The 19850-nt window shown below is 36.8% G+C and overlaps 1 protein-coding gene across 2 annotated transcripts in view; it reads right to left on the bottom strand.

Annotated features, from left to right (window-relative positions):
* The window catches only part of Nox4 (NADPH oxidase 4), a 146239-nt gene that overhangs the window by 97837 nt on the left and 28552 nt on the right, over positions 1-19850 (bottom strand). The window contains exon 3 of one of the 2 annotated variants that reach the window (XM_085841544.1): positions 694-800. In XM_085841544.1, the coding sequence (XP_085697670.1) occupies positions 694-800 (107 nt within the window). Of the gene's footprint in view, positions 1-693; positions 805-19850 lie in introns of both variants that reach the window. The other variant, XM_021166295.3, reaches the window with a different exon arrangement.

The following is a 19850-nucleotide window of genomic DNA, read 5'->3' on the forward strand; positions in this document are numbered from 1 at the left end:
TGAGCATGCTCACATGTACAGAAAGCACCAATTAAAGAAAAAAATGCAGTTTTTTTTAATGACAAACTAGTTCTCTTTCTTGTCCCTCTCATTTTACTAAAACAACAACAACAACAACAAACATTTGAATTGAGGATCACTATTCAATACAGTCATCTATTTAAGCCTTTTGCATAGCTCACAAGGGGTCATGTGTGTTAAGCAATTGGAAATTGCAAACAGTAGCAATCATTTTGAACAATACCAAAGAACACGGTCCTCTGGTTTGCTCACCTGGATTTTCTAAATACAACACCAATCTCAATGAGGTCTGATACAGTAGAGAATCTCTAAGAGCTGGAATTAGCTCTGCCACTCATGTATAGCTGATCTTGGCTTGGTCATACTTTCCATACCCCAGGTTCTCAAGCTTAAATTGAACCAGTAGTGTCTGATTGTAGAGTTGTAGTTAGGAGTCATCATAGCACTGAACATAGTACCTGTAAGCATGGTGGATGATACATCTGTGATCCTCTTCCCTGGTCTAGTTTACAGAATAGTTTTCTGACCACTTTTAAAGGTAACATATCCCTTACCACCACTGAGAAGAGATATTCTAAATAAAACCAGTTCATAAAAATGGAACAACTAATATGTGATTATTACACTAGATCCTGCCATAGAAATTCATGAATAAGATTTTCTTTTCTGTACCTTCTGTGATCCTCGAAGATAAGCCAGGACTGTCCGGCACATAGGTAAAAGGATGAGGCTGCAGTTGAGGTTCAGGACAGATGCAGATGCTCTGCTTAAGCACAATCCTAGCTGAACAAATAAGGCAAGGGTCAAAACAGTGTCAAGTACAAAGGAAAAGCAGCCTGTATCTGAAGTTGTATGTGTCACCTTGCTCGCTAAGGACCATGTTAAATGCCAATTCCTTCAAGAATGCTGTAGAGTTTCTTTGATCTTACCAAACCTCCGAAATGTGGAGAGCCTTGCTGCAAGCAATCGCCATTATAAGATGGTGCTGGCCTCCACTGTGCCTAACTAGTAAACAAGCCTTGTACGCAGGTGCAAGAGTGAACTCACTCCTAGTCACTACCCATCTTGGGGGCGTAGTAGTGGGGTGATGGGCGAGGAACAAATCAGGAGCTGACACGCCATATCAGGTGCTGAAACGCCATGGCTGAGGGCTATATAAGCAACTCCATTTTCTGGGGTTGGGGTCTTTCCTCTTGAAGAAGCAATAAAGCTGATTCCGGTTGTCCCGAGTGTGTTCTTGCCGGTGGGGACAAAAGCTCGGGATACCCAAACAATTTCTTTCTACTCTCAATAGCCTTAAAACTTATTTTTCTCCATTTTGCTAGTGATATAATCACCTTAATATACTTTTCCATTTCAGGGTCAATTTCTTATACAATCCTAGCTGGAAGATGCTTAAGATCTCATCGAAGTGTGTTCTATACATCCACAATCAAGTTGCACAGAAATTTGTATTCACTGACAAGCTCAGAAGAGTTCAAAAAGAAACTGGATTTGTGTTCTTACCTCTCTCTGATGTTTTCTCCATTTCTGCCCAGCCTACTCATTCTCACACACTTGTCTTCAAGGTCTTTACCCTGTAGTTTAATTTCACTACAGCTTCATCTTAAAACTCTATTCCCCTTGAGTGTTTCCCTGGTCTGAGGATTGGAAATATCCCAATGTTACTAGGACTTCCATTGCTTTTGTACTTTCCTATCATGTGTTCAGCACTCTTCTATTATCACTTCTTTTTAAATTTTATTTTATTTTAAAATGACAAACAAGTACTCTACACATTCATTAGCTAAACTGTGAAGCATTACTATGAACACACAGTATAGAAAAAAATCAAACCAGACTAACATCACTTCCTAATTAGCATCAACACTTTCCATTTTTTGGCACTAAGATCACTTGCAATTCCACTATTATCAGTATTGTAAAACATACAATATGTTACTGACTTGGGAATTCCACACTGTTTAACTGGCCATCAGAACTTGTCCCTCCCATTTACACTTCAACTAGTATTTTCCTGCCCTTGGCCACCACTGCAAGTCCCTGGCAGTCATTATTCTACTCTCTGTGTGGATTGAACTATTGTTAAAATTGAAATGTAAATAACATCAGGATAGTTGTCTTCTGCGTATAACTCACTTAGCTAAGCACATCCAGCTCATAATGTTGTTACAAATTAGTAATTTGACAAAAGACCATGTCTAGTAAAACTGTGATTCACAAGTTTAAATATATAAGTTATTTTGTCATTTTAGTGTGCTTTGCTTTAGCTTTTTTTTTTAGGAAATCCATTTCCATTTGATCACTGTTAAAATACTTTTCATGTTTGAATAAAGAATTATACAAAATAAATCCTATAATCATATGTGAAGATACCTTGTCTATCTTTACTGGTCATGTAGAGTTTGACCACTTTATATTTATTTATATTAACTCCTAGAACATAAGGAAATAATTATTGTTAATAATATCTCTTCTATATCCGAGAAAAAAGTGCCATCCTGCTATTAATATTTTACACAACGAAAACAACCACCAGCTTGGAAGTTACAGAACTAAAATGCCAGAACTAAATGAACTTAAGGATGCTGCTTCAAGCACCATTGTACAGCACAGAAGGAAATAGCAGGCAGTAAATACTTTGATGACAGATCAATGGAAATCAGGAGTAACTTATTTTACAAAACTGCCCTAAATAAATCTTCCCTCCCAATAGCTCTTCCATAAGATGGTCCTTGTTTTTGTTCATTTTTAAAAAAAATGTTATTTTTATTAGATATTTTCTTCATTTACATCTCAAATGCTCTCCCCTTTCCTTGTTTTTGTTCTTAACCATTAGAGAAGCCTGAGATTCAAATACTGTAGTTATACTAGAGAAAGCCACCAGAATGTGTCAGGAAGTGTTGTTATTTGTCTAGAAGGGATTTAGAATAGTTCTCTGAATGGAACTCAATGTGAAGGAGAGGAGCCCTGTCTTTTCTAAAGACAGAGAAAGCCACTGGGGCTAAATCTCAGTGAGGGTCTGACCCCTACCTTGGGCTCAATGCTCAGACATCTGTCCTGAGCTGGTTTTTAAATCCTCTGCCAACAAGAGGACAGGATATTTTACTAGTGCTTTTCCTCAGGAAAATGATAGTGACATGTGGCCAAATATTGGCAAGAACTCACTGACTCTTGGGTCAATGGGAAAATAGTCAATGAGCATGGCTGCAAGGGAAGCGACTCTCTTCACATCCATGATATTGTGTACCTGCACCTGAGAGCTTAGGTGGCCCACACATACTTCATGACCATGGGTTATGAAGTCAAAATTAATGGAGATTCATAAGGTGTGGAGAAGTCTACACCTTACATAGAAGATAAAGGATTTAAAACAAAAGGTTCTAAAGAAGGTACCGTATTATCCAATATTCAGGAAGTGAATGATGAAAGGTTGTGAGTTCAGCCTGAGCTACAACTGAGACTCTTTTTCAAAACACAAGGCAAACATGTTCCTCTTTGTTACTATCACTCATATATTTGTGACACTTCAAACCTGAATAAAATGTTAACTATTGATGAAACTGTTCTTTGTTTTCAACTTCATTTTTCCACTTACCAGGGTTTGTATTCCACATCTGGTCATGGACTCACAGCCTATAAAGATTTTTTCTTTCTTTTTCATTTTTATTAGATATTTTCTTTATTTACATTTCAAAATTTCAAATGGTATACCCTTTCCTACTTTGAATCCCCTATCCGCACCCCTCTACTCCCCAATCCACTCACTCTAATTCATGCTCCTGGCACTGCCCTATAATGGGGCATAGAACCTTCACAGGACCTAGGGTGTCTCCTCCCATTGATGACCGACTAGGCTATCCTCTGCTAAATATACAGTTAGAGCCACAAGTTCCACCATGTGTTTTCTTTGATTGGTGGTTTAGTTTCAAAGAGCTCTGGGAGTGCTGGTTAGTTCATATTGATATTCCTCCCATAGGGTTTCAAATCCCTTCACCTCCTTGGGTACTTTCTCTACCTCCTTCATGGTGCACCTTCTGCTAGGTCCAATGGGTGAATGTGAGCATCAACTTCTGTATTTTCTAGGCACTGGCAGAACCCCTCAGGAGACAGCTATATCATGCTCCTGTCAGCAAGCTCTTGTTGGCATCTGCCATAGTATCTGAGTTTGGTGGCTGTTTATGGGATGGATCTCCACTAGGGCAGTCTCTGGATGGCCGTTCCTTCAGGCTCTGCTCTAAAATTTGTCTCTGTAACTCTTTCCATGGGTATTTTGCTCCCCCTTCTAAGAAGGATTCTGAGCTTCTGGGCTAATATCCCCTTGTCAGTGAGTGCATATCATGTGTGTTCTTTTGTGATTGGGTTACCTCACTTAGGATGATATCCTCCATATCCATCCATTTGTCTAAGAGTTTCATAAATTCATTGTTTTTAATAGCTGAGTAGTATTCAATTGTGTAAATGTACCACATTATCAATATCCATTCCTCAGTTGAGGGACATCTGGGTTCCTTCCAGCATCAGGCTATTATAAATAAGGCTGCTATGAATATATTTGAGTATGTGTCCTTATTACATGTTGGATCATCATCTGGGTATATGCCCAGTAGTGGTATTGTTGGATCTTCCAGTAAAACTATGCCCAATTTTCTGAGGAACTGCCAAACTTATTTCCTGAGTGGTTGTAGCAACTTGCAGTCCCAACAGCAACTGAGGAGTGTTCCTTTTTCTCCACATCCTTGCCAGCATCTGCTGTCACCTGAGTTTTTGATCTTAGCCATTCTGACTGGTATGTGATGGAATCTCAGGGTTGTTTTGATTTGCATTTCCCTGATGATTAAGGATGTTGAACATTTTTTCAGGTGCTTCTCAGCCATTCGGTATTCCTCAGACAAGAATTCTTTGTTTAGTTCCATACCCCATTTTTAATAGGGTTCTTTGATTTTTCTGGAGACCAACTTCTTGAGTTCTTTATATGTATTGGATATTAGCCCCCTATCTGATTTAGAATTGGTAAAGATCTTTTCTCAATCTATTGGTTGCCTTTTGGTCTTATTGACAGTGTCCTTTGCCTTACAGAAGCTTTGCAATTTTATGAGGTCCCATTTGCCGAATCTTGATCTTACAGCACAAGCCATTGGTGTTCTGTTCAGGAATCTATCCCCTGTGCCCATACCTTTGGCTCTTCTCCACTTTCTTCTCTATAACTTTCAGTGTCTCTGGTTTTGTATGTGGAGTTCTTGGAAGGACTTAGACTTGAGATTTGTACAAGGAGATGAGAATGGATCAATTTGCATTCTTCTACATGCTAACCACCAGTTGAGCCAGCACCATTTGTTGAAAATGCTGTTTTGTTTTGTTTCTTCCCCCACTGGATGGTTTTAGCTCCTTTGTCAAAAATCAAGTGACCATAGGTGTGTGGGTTCATTTCGGGGTCTTCAATCCTATTCAATTGATCTACATGTCTGTCACTGAACCAATACTATGCAGTTTTTGTCACAATTGCTCTGAAGTATAGACTGAGGTCAGAGATGGTGATTCCACCAGAGGTTCTTTTATTGTTGAGAATATTTTTTGCTATCCTAGTTTTTTTGGTATTCCAGATGAATTTACAAATTTCACTTTCTAACTCTGTGAAGAATTGGGCTGGAATTTTGATGGAGATTGCACTGAATCTGCAGATTGCTTTCAGCAAGATAGCAATTTTGACTATATTAACCCTGCCAATCCATGAACATGGATGATATTTCCATCTTCTGAGATGTTCTTCAATTTCTTTCTTTAGAAACTTGATGTTCTTATCATACAGCTCTTTCGCTTCCTTAAAGTCACACAAAGGTACTTTACATTATTTGTGACTATTGTGAAGGTTGTTGTTTCCCTAATTTCTTTCTCAGCCTGTTTATCCTTTGTGTAGAAAAAGGCCACTGATTTGTCTGAGTTAATTTGTATCCAGCTACTTCACTGAAGTTGTTTATCAGGTTTAGGAGCTCTCTGGTGGAATTTGGGGGGTCACTCATATATACTATCATATCATCTGCACATAGTGATATTTTGACCTCTTCCTTTCGAATTTGTAACCCTTTGACCTCCTTTTGTTGTCTAATTGATCTGGCTAGGATTTTTAGTACTATATTGAACAGGTAGGAAGAGAGTGGGGAGCCTTGTCTAGTACCTGATTTTAGTGGGGTTGCTTTCAGTTTCTCACTGTTTAGTTTGATGTTGACTACTGGTATGCCATTCTATTGCTTTTATTATGTTTAGATTAGGGCCTTGAATTCCTGATCTTTCCAAGACTTTTATCATGAACAGATGTTGGATTTTGTCAAATGCTACCTCAGCATCTAATAAAATGATCATGTGGTGTTTGTCTTTGTTTGTTTATATGGTGGATTTTGTTGATGGATTTCCATATATTGAACCATCATTGCATCTTTGGGATTATGCCTACTTGATCGTGATTGGTGATCAATTTGATGTGTTCCTGGATTTGGTTTGTGAGAATTTTATTGAGTATTTGTGCATTGATATTCATAAGAAAATTGGTCTGAAGTACTCTTTCTTTGTTGCATTTTTGTGTGGTTTAGGTATCAGAGTAATTGTGGGTTCATAGAATGAATTGAGTAGAGTAACTTGTGCTTCTATTTTGTGGAATAATTTGAGGGGTATTGGAATTTGGTCTTCTCTGAACTTCTTATAGAACTCTGCACTAAAACCATATGATCCTGGGCTTTTTTTTTTTTTTTTTTTTTTTTTTTTTTTGGTTGGGAGAGTATTAATGACTGTTTCTATGTCTTTAGGGGTTATGGGACTGTTTAGATAGTTAGGCTAATCCTGGCTTTACTTTGGTACCTAGTACCTGTCTAAAAAATTGTTCATTTCATCAAGGTTTTCCAGTTTTGTTGAGTATAGATTTTTGTAGTAGGATCTGATGATTTTTTTTGGATTTCCTCAAATTCTGTTGTAATTGGAAATTAAATGAAATCTCCCTTTTCATTTCGGATTTTCTTAATTAGGATACTGTACCTGTTCACTCTAGATAGTCTGGATAGTGGTTTATCTCATTGATTTTCTCAAAGAAAATTGATTGGTTGATTTTTTTTTTTTGTATAGTTCTTTTTGTTTCCACTTTGTTGATTTCAGCCCTGAGTTTGATTATTTCCCGAAGTCTACTCCTCCTGGGTGAATTTGCTTCCTTTTGTTCTAGAGCTTTTAGGTGTGCTGTCAAGCTGCTAGTGTATGCTATCTCTAGTTTCTTTTTGGAGGCACTCAGAGCTCTGAGGTTTCCTCTTAGGAATGCTTTCATTGTGTCCCATAAGTTTGGGTATGTTGTGGCTTCATTTTCATTAAACTCTAAAAAGTCTTTAATTTCTTTCTTTATTTCTTCATGATCAAGTTATCATTGAGTAGAGTTTTGTTCAGCTTCCATGTCTATGTGTACTTTCTATTATTTATGTTATTATTGAAGATCAGCCTTAGTCAGTGGTGATCTGATAGGGTACATGGGACTATTTCAATATATTTGTATCTGTTTTGTGACCGATTATATGCTCAGTTTTGGAGAAAGTACCATGAGGTTCTGAGAAGAAGGTATATCCTTTTGTTTTAGGATGAAATGTTCTATAGATATCTGTTAAATCCATTTGTTTCATAACTTCTGTTAGTTTCACTATGTCTCTGTTTAGTTTCTGTTTCCAGGATCTGTCCATTGATGAGAGTGGTGTGTTGAAGTCTCCCACTATTATTGTGTGAGGTGTAATGTGTACTTTAAGTTTTAGCAAAGTTTCTTTAATGAATGTGGATATCCTTGCATTTACAGCATAGATGTTCAGAATTGAGAGTTCATCTTGGTAAATTTATCCTTTGCTGAGTAAGAAGTGTCCCTTCTTATCTTTTTTCAGAACTTTAGGTTGAAAGTCAATTTTATTCAATATTAGAATGGAGACTCCAGCATGTTTCTTGGGACCATTTACTTGGAAAAATTATTTTCCATCCTTTTACTCTAAAGTAGTGTCTCTCTTTGTCCCTGAGGTGTGCTTCTTGTATGCAGCAAAAAGTTGGGTCCTGTTTACATAACACGCCTGTTAGTCTATGTCTTTTTATTGGGGAACTGAGTCCATTGATATTAAGAGACATTAAGGAAAATTCACTGTTGCTTCCTGTTAATTTTTTTGTTAGAGTTGGAATTCTGTTCATGTGGCTATCTTCTTTTGTTTTGTTAAAATATTACTTTCTTGCTTTTTCTTGAGCTTAGTTTTCCTCTTTGTGTTAGAGTTTTCCCTTTATTATCTTTTGAAGGGCTGGATTTGTGTAAAGATACAGTGTAAATTTGGTTTTGTCATGGAATACCTTGGTTTCTCCATCTATGGTAAGTGAGAATTTTGCTGGGTATAGTAGCCTGGGCTGGCGATTGTGTTCTCTTAGGGTCTGTATGACATCTGCTGAGAATCTTCTGGCTTTCATAGTCTCTGGGGAGGAGTCAGGTATAATTCTCATAGGTCTGCCTTTCTATGTTACTTTACCTTTTTCCCTTACTGCTTTTTAATATTCTTTCTTTGTTTTGTGCATTTGGCGTTTTGATTATTATGTGATAGAATGAATTTCTTTTCTGGACCAAACTATTTGGAGTTCTGTAGGCTTCTTGTATGTTCATGGGTATCTCTTTCTTTAAGTTGGGGAAGTTTTCTTCTATAATTTTCTTGAAGATATTTACTGGCCCTTTAAGTTGGGAATATTCCTTCTTGTCTATATCTATTATCCTCAGGTTTGGTCTTCTTATTGTGCCCTGGATTTCCTGGATGTTTTGGGTTATGATCATTTTGCATTTCACATTTTCTTTGATTGTTGTGTCAATGTTTTCTATGGTATCTTCTGCACTGAGATTCTCTCTTCTATCTCTTATATTTTGTTGGTTATGCTTGCTTCAATGGCTCTTTACTTCTTTTCTAAGTTTTCTATTTCCAAAGATGTCTTCCTTTGTGATATCTTTTTTGTTTCTAATTCAATTTTTAGATCCTGGGTGGTTTTCTTCAATTCTTTCACCAGTTTGGATATATCCTCCTGTATTTCTTTAAGGAGTTATTTATTTCCTTCTTATAGTCTTCCATCATCATCATGAGAAGTGACTTTAGCTCCATATCTTGATTTTCTCATGTGATTTTGTATTCAGGACTTGCTTTGGTAGGAGAGTTTGGTTCTGATGATGCCAAGTAACCTTGGTTTCTGTTGCTTCTGTTCTTATGCTTGCCTCCTGCCATCTGATTATCTCAAGTGCTCGATACCCTCAATATATCTGATTGGAGCCTGTCCTTCCTGTAATCCCGGTTGAGTCAGAACTCCTCAGAATCCAGCTTTCTCTGTCATCCTGTGATTCCAGGATCCTGTGAACCTGAGATTCTGGGTGTGTCAAAGTTCTTGGCAGCCAAGCTTCCTCTGAGACCCTTATATCCTGGTGTGACTAAGCTCCTGGTATCTGTGGATATTGAGTCCTAAGATCCTGGGTGTGCTAGGACATCTGGGGCATGGATCATTCTCTGGACAGTGTAGGATTGTAGAATTTGCACCTGAGGTCACTAGTTTTGTTTTTAATCAAAACAAACGACACCCCAAAAAGTATTGACTAAATGGTGGTGGAAATGGGATTTCCAACATACTTCTCTTGCTCCATTCAATATACAGCATGTTGTCACCTTGATTTCTTGTGACTTCCTTGACTTCTTTGACTTTTGTCTTCTCCTGTTTCTCTTAGTACTTGCAGATGTCCCTAAGAGTACAACATTTCTAAAATTAAGATCACTTTACTTTAGTTGCTTTGGAACAGAATTTTATGGTGATCCTCAGATCAATTATGTAAGGTAGGTTCTGCCACCCCATAAATAGTAAGCTGTTAACAAAATGAAAGCTACTCAGCCAGGAATTCTAAGGTCTGTGTCTTGTGGTAACATATTATGCAATTTCTGCAATATCTCCAAATGATTCAAACATGCAACATGGATGTAGGACTTAAGCTGGTAAGCTATGATGTGTTGTTTATAAAGCAAGAAATGAAGACAAAACAGCCATTACATTATTATATTATGCAATGTGTGTGCCCAAATGTATTATTAATTAACTCAAGACTTGATTTTTATAAGAAATATAAAAGGGATTATTGTAAATACACATAAAGCAAGAAGTGACAACAACCTCACCTCTTTAAAGTTGACATAGTATGTATGTTGAAAAGCCGTTCGGACCACTGCCTGATCATCTGAAGTACATTATGTACTTTAATGAATAAAAGATGTTTTCAAACCTTTGTAAGAAAGAAACTATTCCACAAATTTTGAAGATGATTTATTCAGAGATTTGAAAAAGTGAAATAACTTGTCCAAAGCCACAGAAATTGTAGAAGGTAAATTCTTTAATCAGACTATGTGTTTTTATCTCATGTTAAAAACATGGCAAAAAATAGCCATCGAAAGTTATGGGATGAAAATCTTGAAACAGAACAATCTAGCACCAATAGTTCCCATGAGACACATACATCATATCTCAGTTACCAGTATAACTCACTAGCCAAGTCAAGATCTTGAATTTCATCTCCCATCAAGACTGCGTGTTTCACTGCATTCTTGGATTATGAGTTACCACTAGAGTCCTTGCCAGCACCACCCCCTGTTCAGTTAGTACAATCATAAATATATGTGTGTCTGACTGGGAATCACACTTGAAGGTTCCTGCATTGCCTTGATTCTCACAAATCCATTCATAGAGAGAGATAATATCTGTGCAATAACTAATCTTTCCTTATGCCTGGCTCTTAACTCCACGGTTAGAGGCCCTGACTTGCTCCTGCCTACTGCTTCTTCATACCTGTGTTGTTTGTCAAAAACAAGATCTGATCTTCATAGAATATTGTGCTAAGTCCTAACATAATGACAGTTCTTTGTAAAAGCAAAATCTAATTGGTTCCACACATCCATAATGTTTTGAAAGTCATCATGTTATTAGGATTAATAGTCATGATGGAAATATCGGATACAGACTTTTGATGAAATATCTAATCATATTGTTTCTTAATTGGCTATAACCAAATTATGGATAACTCAAGAAAATGAGTTATAAAATTAGTATGCATGTTAAAAGATGGAGAAAGTAAAGTACATTTAATCAATGCTATAATTCACTTAGAACTTAACAACAAAAATCATATAAATTCATTTCTTAAACAATTTGAATTAACTAATCTCAAAGCTGGTATGCTTATAATTTGAATTATTGAGCAAAAGTTGTAAGCTTAAAACAATCAAAAGTAACACAAGTGCCAGGTGTGGTGGCACACCCCTTTAATCCCAGCACTTGGGAGGCAGAGGCAGGCGGATTTCTGAGTTCGAGGCCAGCCTGGTCTACAAAGTGAGTTCCAGGACAGCCAGGGCTATACAGAGAAACCCTGTCTCGAAAACAAAAACAACAACACCAAAAAAGTAACACAAGTACTTCTCATCCCTTATTAAATAAGTTTATTTGTGAAGAAGATGAAGTATTTACAGAAACTCATAAGAGACAAAATACAGAGTAGGAAGTCATGTAGTTCCCAGCTACAAATTATACAACTACAACACACCTAACCTTGCAGGGACATCACAGAAAATGGAATATTAAGATTGCACAAGGCTGAGGACTAGGGTTCATGATGTGAAATAGTGTCTTTTCAACATGAAAAGGATGTTGCACCTGTGAAATCTCAATAATATGGATGCCTAAATAAGATGTGAAAATGACTACACAAGCTGACATCTCAACATAGCTGGGAAAAATTAATGAGGTTCACAACTAGATGAAGAACTACAGTCAATCATTGGCTACAGAAAATGTAGAATCAGTCTTTTGAAAGAAAGACCACTCAGTGTGTTATCCCATCCTAAGTGGCCAGCCCTACCTCATGTGTATACAAAGAACAGTAAATGGATACAATAAATTGTATATGTTTGTTAGAGTCAATAATTGTGGAAGAGGTAATAAAGACAACATATAGGGAGTAGAGAGAAAAGGAGGAGTTGGAGATGCAAGGACAGGTGGGAATTTTGAAAATACTGTACTTTGTATGAAATTATTAAAACATATTCTTAAGACACAAAATAGCATTAAGATTCTGCCAAATAAAACACAAAATGTGGACTGGAGATGTGGCTCAGCAGTTAAGAGAACTTGTTTTTCTTTCAAAGGACTCATGTCTAAATTCAGTTCCCAGAACCCTGGAAAAGAAAATGGAAAACCGAGGAAACAGGTTAGGAAAAACAGATGCAAGCATCAACAACAGAATACAAGAGGCAGAGGAGGAAATCTCAGGCAAAAAGATACCCTAGAAAATACTGGCATGATGGTCAAAGATAATTGAAAACATAAAAAAAAAAAAAAAAACACTCCTAACCCAAAACATCCAGGAAATTCAGGATACAAAGAAAAGACCAAATCTAAGAATACTAGGAATAAATGAGAGTGAAGATTCCAGGTTCAAAGGACCCAAAAACATCTCCAACATCATACAAGAAAACTTCCCTAACATAAAGAAAGAGACAGCCATAAATGTACAAGAAGCATATAGAATACAAAATAAATTGGACCAGAAAAAAAATCCTCTTGTCACAAAATAAGCAAACAAAGAAAGAATATTAAAACCTGTATGGGAAAAAAGGCCAAGTAACATGTAAAGGCAGACCTATGAGAATTACACCAGAATTCTCAACAGAGACACTAAAAGCCAGACGAACCTGCAGAGAGGTTATACAGACCCTTAGGAACACAAATGCCAGCCCAGGCTACTAAACCCAGGAAAACTCTTAATCACCATAAATGGAGAAACCAAAATACCTCAGGACAAAACCAAATTTAAGCAATATCTATCTATCAATCCAGCCCTGCAGAGAATCATAGAAGGAAAATTCCAACACAAGGAGGGTACACACATAAAGAAAAAACAGGATATTAATCATCTCAGAGCAAAAAAATAGAGAGAATCACATAAATATAATGCCACCTTTAACAATAAACAGGAACTAAGAATTATCTGCCTTATCTCTCAATATCAACAAACTCAATTCCCCAATAAAAAGAGATAAGCTAACTGACTGGATACACAAGCAGGATCAAGAATTTTGCTTCATGCAAGAAACATTCCTCAATAACAAAAACAAATACTTCCTCGGAGTAAAAGGCTGGAAAAAAGTCTTTGAAGCAAGATATAAGCAGGAGAAACCATCCTCAAATCCTATGAAATAGACTTTCAACCAGAAGTTATTAATTGAGATGAGGAAGGACATTTCATATTGATGAAAGGGAAAATCCAACAAGAGAAAGTCTCAATCCCTTGAACACACACATTGAACCCCACATAATAATAGTGGGAAACTTGAACACATCACTCTCACCAATGGACAGGCCATTGAAATGGAAAGTTAACAAAGACAGAGTGAAACTAATAGAGGTTATGGACCAAATGGATTTAACAGATATATACATACTATTTCGCTGTATAACAAAAGAATATACCTTCTTCTCAGTACCTCACAGTACCTTCTCCAAAACTGTCCATATAATTGGTCACAAGACAAGCCTCAACAAATATAAGAATATTGAAATGATCCCATGCATCCTATCAGATCACCAGAGACTAAGGCTAGAATTCAACAACAACAAAAACAACTCACATACCCATGGAAACTGAACTCTCAACTCAATGATAACTTGGTCAGGGAAGAAGTAAGAAAGAAATTAAAGGCTTCCTAGAATTTAATGAAAATAACCCAAACTTATGGGATACAATGAAAGTAGTGCCAAGAGGAAAATTTATAGCACTAAGTGCCCTCCTAAAGAAATTGAAGAAATTTCTACACTAGCAACTTAACACCATACCTGAAGAAGCAAACAAACCCAAGAGAAGTAGAAGGCAGGAAATAGTCAAACTCAGGGTTAAAATCAACCAAAAAGAAACAAAGAGAAAGATACAAAAAACTCAACAAAACCAAAAGCTAGTCATTGAGAAAATCAATGAGCTAGATAAACCCATAGCCACACTAACTAAAGGGCACTGTGAGCATATCCAAAATAACAAAATCTGAAATGAGAAGGGAGACAAACAACAGAAACGGAAGAAATTGAAAAAATTGACAGATCCTACTACAAAAGCCTATACTCATAAACTTGGAAACTCATCCACATGAAAGGGATAATTTTCTAGACAGATACCACATATCAAAGTTAAATCAAGAGCAAGTATACTATCTAAGCAGCCCATATCCCCTAAGAAGATAGAGATCATTTAAAACCTTCAAAACAAACAAACAATCCAGGCCCAGATGGTTTTAGTGAAAAATTCTACCAGACCTTCAAAAAGAGCTAACACCAACACTCTTCAAATTATTCCATAATATAGAAACAGAAGGAACACTACCTAGTTCCTTTTATGAGGGCACAATTACTCTTATAACTAAATCACACAAAAACTCAACAAGGAAGGAGAACTTCAGACCAATTTCACTTATGAATATCCATACAAAAATACTCAAAAAATTCTAGTAAACCAAATCCAGGAACACATTGCAATCATCATTCACCACGATCAAGTAGGCTTCATCCCAGGGATATAAGGTTGGCTCAATACATGAAATTCCATTAACATAATACACTATAAAAATAAACTAATGGGCTGGTGAGATGGCTCAGTGGGTAAGAGCACCCGACTGCTCTTCCAAAGGTCCGAAGTTCAAATCCCAGCAACCACATGGTGGCTCACAACCACCCATAATGAGGTCTGATGCCCTCTTCTGGTGCGTCTGAAAACAGCTACAGTGTACTTACATATAATAAATAAATAAAATAAATCTTAAAAAAAAAATAAACTAAAAAGAAAAAAAATATATGATCATCTCATGAGATGCTGAAAGCATTTGACAAAATACCATATGCACTCGTGTTTAAAGTATTGGACAGATCAGAAATTCAAGGCCCATACCTAAACATAATAAAAGCAACATACAGCAGACCAACAGCCAATATTTAATTAAATGGAGAGATCATTGAAGCAATCCCACTAAAATCAGGGACAGAACAAGGATGCCCAATCTCTCCATATATATATCTAATATAGTACCCAATGTTCTGGCCAGGGCAATTAGACAACAAAAAGAGATCAAGGGGTGACAAACTGGCAAAGAAGAAGTCAATGTATCACTATTTACACCTGATATGATAGCATACATAAGCCATCCCAAAAATTCTACCAGATAATTTCTACAGCTGATAAACAACTTCAGCAAAGTGGTCAGATATCAAATTTAATTAAAATAAATCAGTAGCCTTCTTTTCTACAAATGATAAACTGCCTGGTCGGGGGTGGGGACTAAACAAAACAGGGAAACACCATCCTTCCTAATAGTCACAAATAAAATAAAATATCTTGACATAACTCGAAACAAACAAGTGAAAGATCTGTATGGAAAGAACTTCAAGTCTCTCAAGAAAGAAATCAAAGAATACCTCAGAAAATGGAGAGATCGCCCATGCTTACAGATTGGTAGAATTAGCATAGTAAAAACGACCATTCTACTAAAATCAGTCTACAGATTCAATGCAATCCCCATCAAAATTCCAACTCAATTCTTCAAAGACATGGAAATTGCAATTCTCAATTTCATATGGAAAAAAAAAACCTAGGATAGTGAAAACAATTCTGAACAATTAAAGAACTTCTGGGGCAATCACGATCCCTGAACTCAAGCTATACTATAGAGCAATAATGATTAAAAAACTGGACGGTATTGGTACAGTGACAGACAGGTTGATCAATGGAATAGAACTAAAGAACAAGAAATAAAACCACACAGTTATGGACACTTGATCATTGACAAAGAAGCCAAAAATATACAATAGAAAAAATGAAAGCATCTTCAATAAATGGTAATGGTCTAACTGGCAGCAGGTATGTAGAAAACTGAAAATAGATCCATATTTGTCACCTTGCCCAAAGCTCATAAAACCTGAATCTAATAGAAGGGAAAGTGGGAAAGAGATTCAAACTCATTGGCACAGGAGGAAATTTCCTAAACAGAACTCCAATGGTTTATGCTCTAAGATCAAAAATTGATAAATGAGACCTCATGAAACTAAAAAGTTCCTATAAGGCAGAGGACAAAGTCAATAGGACAAATCAGTAACCTACAGATTGGGGGGGGGGGGGAAATCTTCACTAACATCCAATAGAAGGCTATTATTATCTAGAATATATATAAGGAATTCAAGAAGCTAACCTTCAAAAAATCAAGCAACCCAATAAAAAAATTGGGGTATAGAACTAAACAGAGAATTCACAACAGAAGATTCTCTAATGGCTGGGCAGTAAGTACTTAAAGAAATGTCCAAAATCCTTGGTCGTCAGGGAAACGCAAATCAAAACACCTTACATCAATCAGTAGGACTAAGATCAAAACGTCTGATGACAGCACATGATGGCAAGAATATGAAGAAAGAAGAAAACTTCTCTATTTCTGGTGGGATTGCAAAATGGTACAAATGGTCTGGAAACCAATCAGGAGAATCCTCAGAAAATTAGAATAGATATACTAGAAGACTCAGCTTTATACCACTCTTGGGCATATACCCAAAAGATGCCATACCATGCCACAGGGGTAAGTGATCCACTATGTTCATACCAGCCTTATTTTTGATAGCCAGAAAATGAAAACAACCCAGATGTCCCACAATGGAAGGATGGATACAGAAAAATGGTTAATTTACACAATGGAATACTATTCACCTATTAAGAAAGAGGATATCATGAGTTTTACAGGCAAATGGATGGAACTTGAAAATATCATCCTGACTTAGGTAACTCAGACCCAAAGGACATGCACGGTATATACTCACTAATAAGTAGATATTAGCCTAAAAAGTACAGCATACATAGGATGCAATCTACAGAACTCAAGAAGGTTAACAAGCCAAAAAGCCCAAGTGAAGATGCATCAGTCCCACTTCGGAGAGGGAAAAAAGCAACCTCGGGGAGCAGAAGGAAAGAGGGACCTAGGTGGGAGAGTTGGGGGAAGGGAACATGATCAGGTATTGGGGGGAGAAAAGAGAGAAGCCTTGATGGCCAATACAATGAATGGAAACAGGCAACCTCGGGAGATTGGGTGGGGGGAGGGGGGAGCACCCTCTGAGACCTGGGAGGTGAGGGATTCTCAAGATTCAAAGGGAGGGAACTTAGATGAAATGCCTAAGAGTGGGGAGAGGGAAATTGTAGAGTCCACTTCCAGTACAAAGACAGAGCAACAAGTGGAGTTATGGGGTTGCCATCCCACAATCAAAAGCTCTGACCCAGAATTGCCCCTGTCGGAAGGAGCTGCAGGGACAAATATGGAGAAGAGACTTAGGGAAAGGAGGTCCAGTGACCAGTCCAAATTGGGATCCATCTCAAGGCGAGGCTCTAAGGCCTAAGACTATTAATGATGCTATGGTGTGCTTGCAAACAAGAGCCTATGGCTGCCCTCAGAGAGGCCCAAAAAAGCAGTTGGCCAAGACAGAAGCAGATACTTACACCTACCCCAACTGAAGTTGGGGATCCTTATGATTGAATTATGGAAAGTCTGGAAGAAGTTAAGAAGGAGGGTGACCCCATAGGAGGAACAGCAGTCTCAACTAACCTCAACCCTAAGATCATCTCTGACACTGAGCCACCAACCTGGCAGCATACAGGAGCTTGTCTGAGGCCCCCAACACATATACAGCAGAGGTCTGTCTAGACTTGCCTCAGTGAGAGATGCACCTAACCCTCAAGAGACTTGAGGTCCCAGGGTGTGGAGAGGCCTGGTTGGGTAGGGTGGGATTGGGTGAGGTGTGGGAATATCTTGGAGAAGGTGGAGAAGGAATGGGATGACAAACTCTTGGAGTGTAGACCAGAAGGGGGTAATGACTGGAATGTAAAAAAAAAAAAAAAAAAAAAGATTAAAGATAATTTTAAAAAAGAACTTAAATATCAAAAACAATGTATGAATTTTTAAGAGCTGTGTGTGTGTGTGTGTGTGTGTGTGTGTGTGTGTGTGTGTGTACATTCTGCACTGGTGAGCATAAATATAATCATTCTGTACAGGTGAGCACTTCTAAAATCATTAAATGCTCAAAATAAATCTTAAAATATTATATTATGTAACAAGTGTTTATATCAAACATAAGTATTTTTGTTTCAATAGTAGACTAACAACAAACCCAAGTTGCATAATAATGGGAATCTCTTGCAAGATATAAAAAGAAAAGTATGTGTTTATGATAAAGGACTTACAAGAGTATGGATGCAAAACATTGTGACTATAAGTGCACCCATGATATTACATTAGAATTTTAGTGAGCATAAAAACATTAATTAGCATCATGCCTAAAGTATCACAGTGTTGCAAGAACTGAGGATCAACAGTGAGTAGATTCTGTACATTTAAGATAAAGAAGCAGCTAGGAATGGTGTTGAACATCTAAAACCAAAACCCTCAAGAGGCAGAAGTAAGAGGGTAGCAAATTTCAAGGAAGGTAAGAGATACATGAAAGTTTCAAACCAGCCTATGTTGTATGGTGAAGCCCTGCTTCAACACCACTCCTGACAACAACAACATCATCAGCAACTCAAACTAAAAAAAAAAAAAAAATACAATAACAAAGGAAATTATAATATAGGAAGAAGTTAATTTATTAACTGCAATACAGAAAGAACTTAATAAAATGCTGATATCCATAAGAGGAACATTATTTTCAAGATCAGTAATCGATTTTAATCACAGATAACCTTTTCTTATTCATACAACTTCAAAATCACATTGCTTAACACATATTTTGGAAACTCAGTAATCTCTGGTATTGATGACACAGTTTTCAGATACTGAATTAAATTATACTCTTGCAAGTACTACCCGCAAGAATAAATGATAGTGTCCCATCTGTACATTTTTCCAGAAGTAGGCACCAAATGAACCTGCCTTAAGAATACTAAGATATATGTACAAAACAGATGTTTTTCTTGACTTTAATGTGTCCATGCCCCCAAGAGCCCCATATTAGTACTTAGCAAAATATTAACTCTTCTAAGACAAAGTTGTTTTCAACATATGAATTATTGCTCCCAAAGAATAGATGGGAAAAGCAGTGTTTGTTTAAAAAGCAATAATTTCCCTTAAAAGATAAAATGTAATTAGCATGTCCACCAGACTATTCCATGTCAGGAGTTAGAATACATTACAGATACACTTCAGTGAGTATACTTACATGGACACATGAACACCATTTTCTCTGGGATGTTTAATGAAGACATTTAATACAATTTTCTTACTCAGAAAAGTTTTTTTTTAATCACTTCAGAGTGATGTGTTTGTTGTTTATCTAGAACTTCAGAGAAATTTCCTGTTATTTCTTTTGTTCTGGCATCAGGATATGATAAGAAAATGTTAACCCAAGGAATTCTAGATGGCTATATTATCTGCAGTATTAATATACCAAGTCATATCTTGAAATGTATACACTAAGGTCTAATTCAACATAAAAGTTCAGGACTTAAAAATACAAATAAATTATGTCTATTTTCTTTGATGTTCAATATTTTATAAAAAATGTACATTCCTTCATTACTAGTCATTGCATGTCTGGGGGTGTTTAATTATTGTGTTTACATTAAATCACACAGTAATTCAAATCAAAGAGACTTTAAATGTTCCTATGGGAAGTACAGAGTTTATTTTGGAATTCTTTTCCTTTCTATGATGCAAAATCCAACTGGAAATTTTACCAATGATTCATTTCCTCACATATGTTTC

The sequence above is a fragment of the Mus caroli genome, unplaced genomic scaffold (genome assembly GCF_978045245.1).
Source record: "Mus caroli unplaced genomic scaffold, Mus_caroli_1 scaffold_8, whole genome shotgun sequence".
Lineage (NCBI taxonomy): Eukaryota > Metazoa > Chordata > Mammalia > Rodentia > Muridae > Mus > Mus caroli.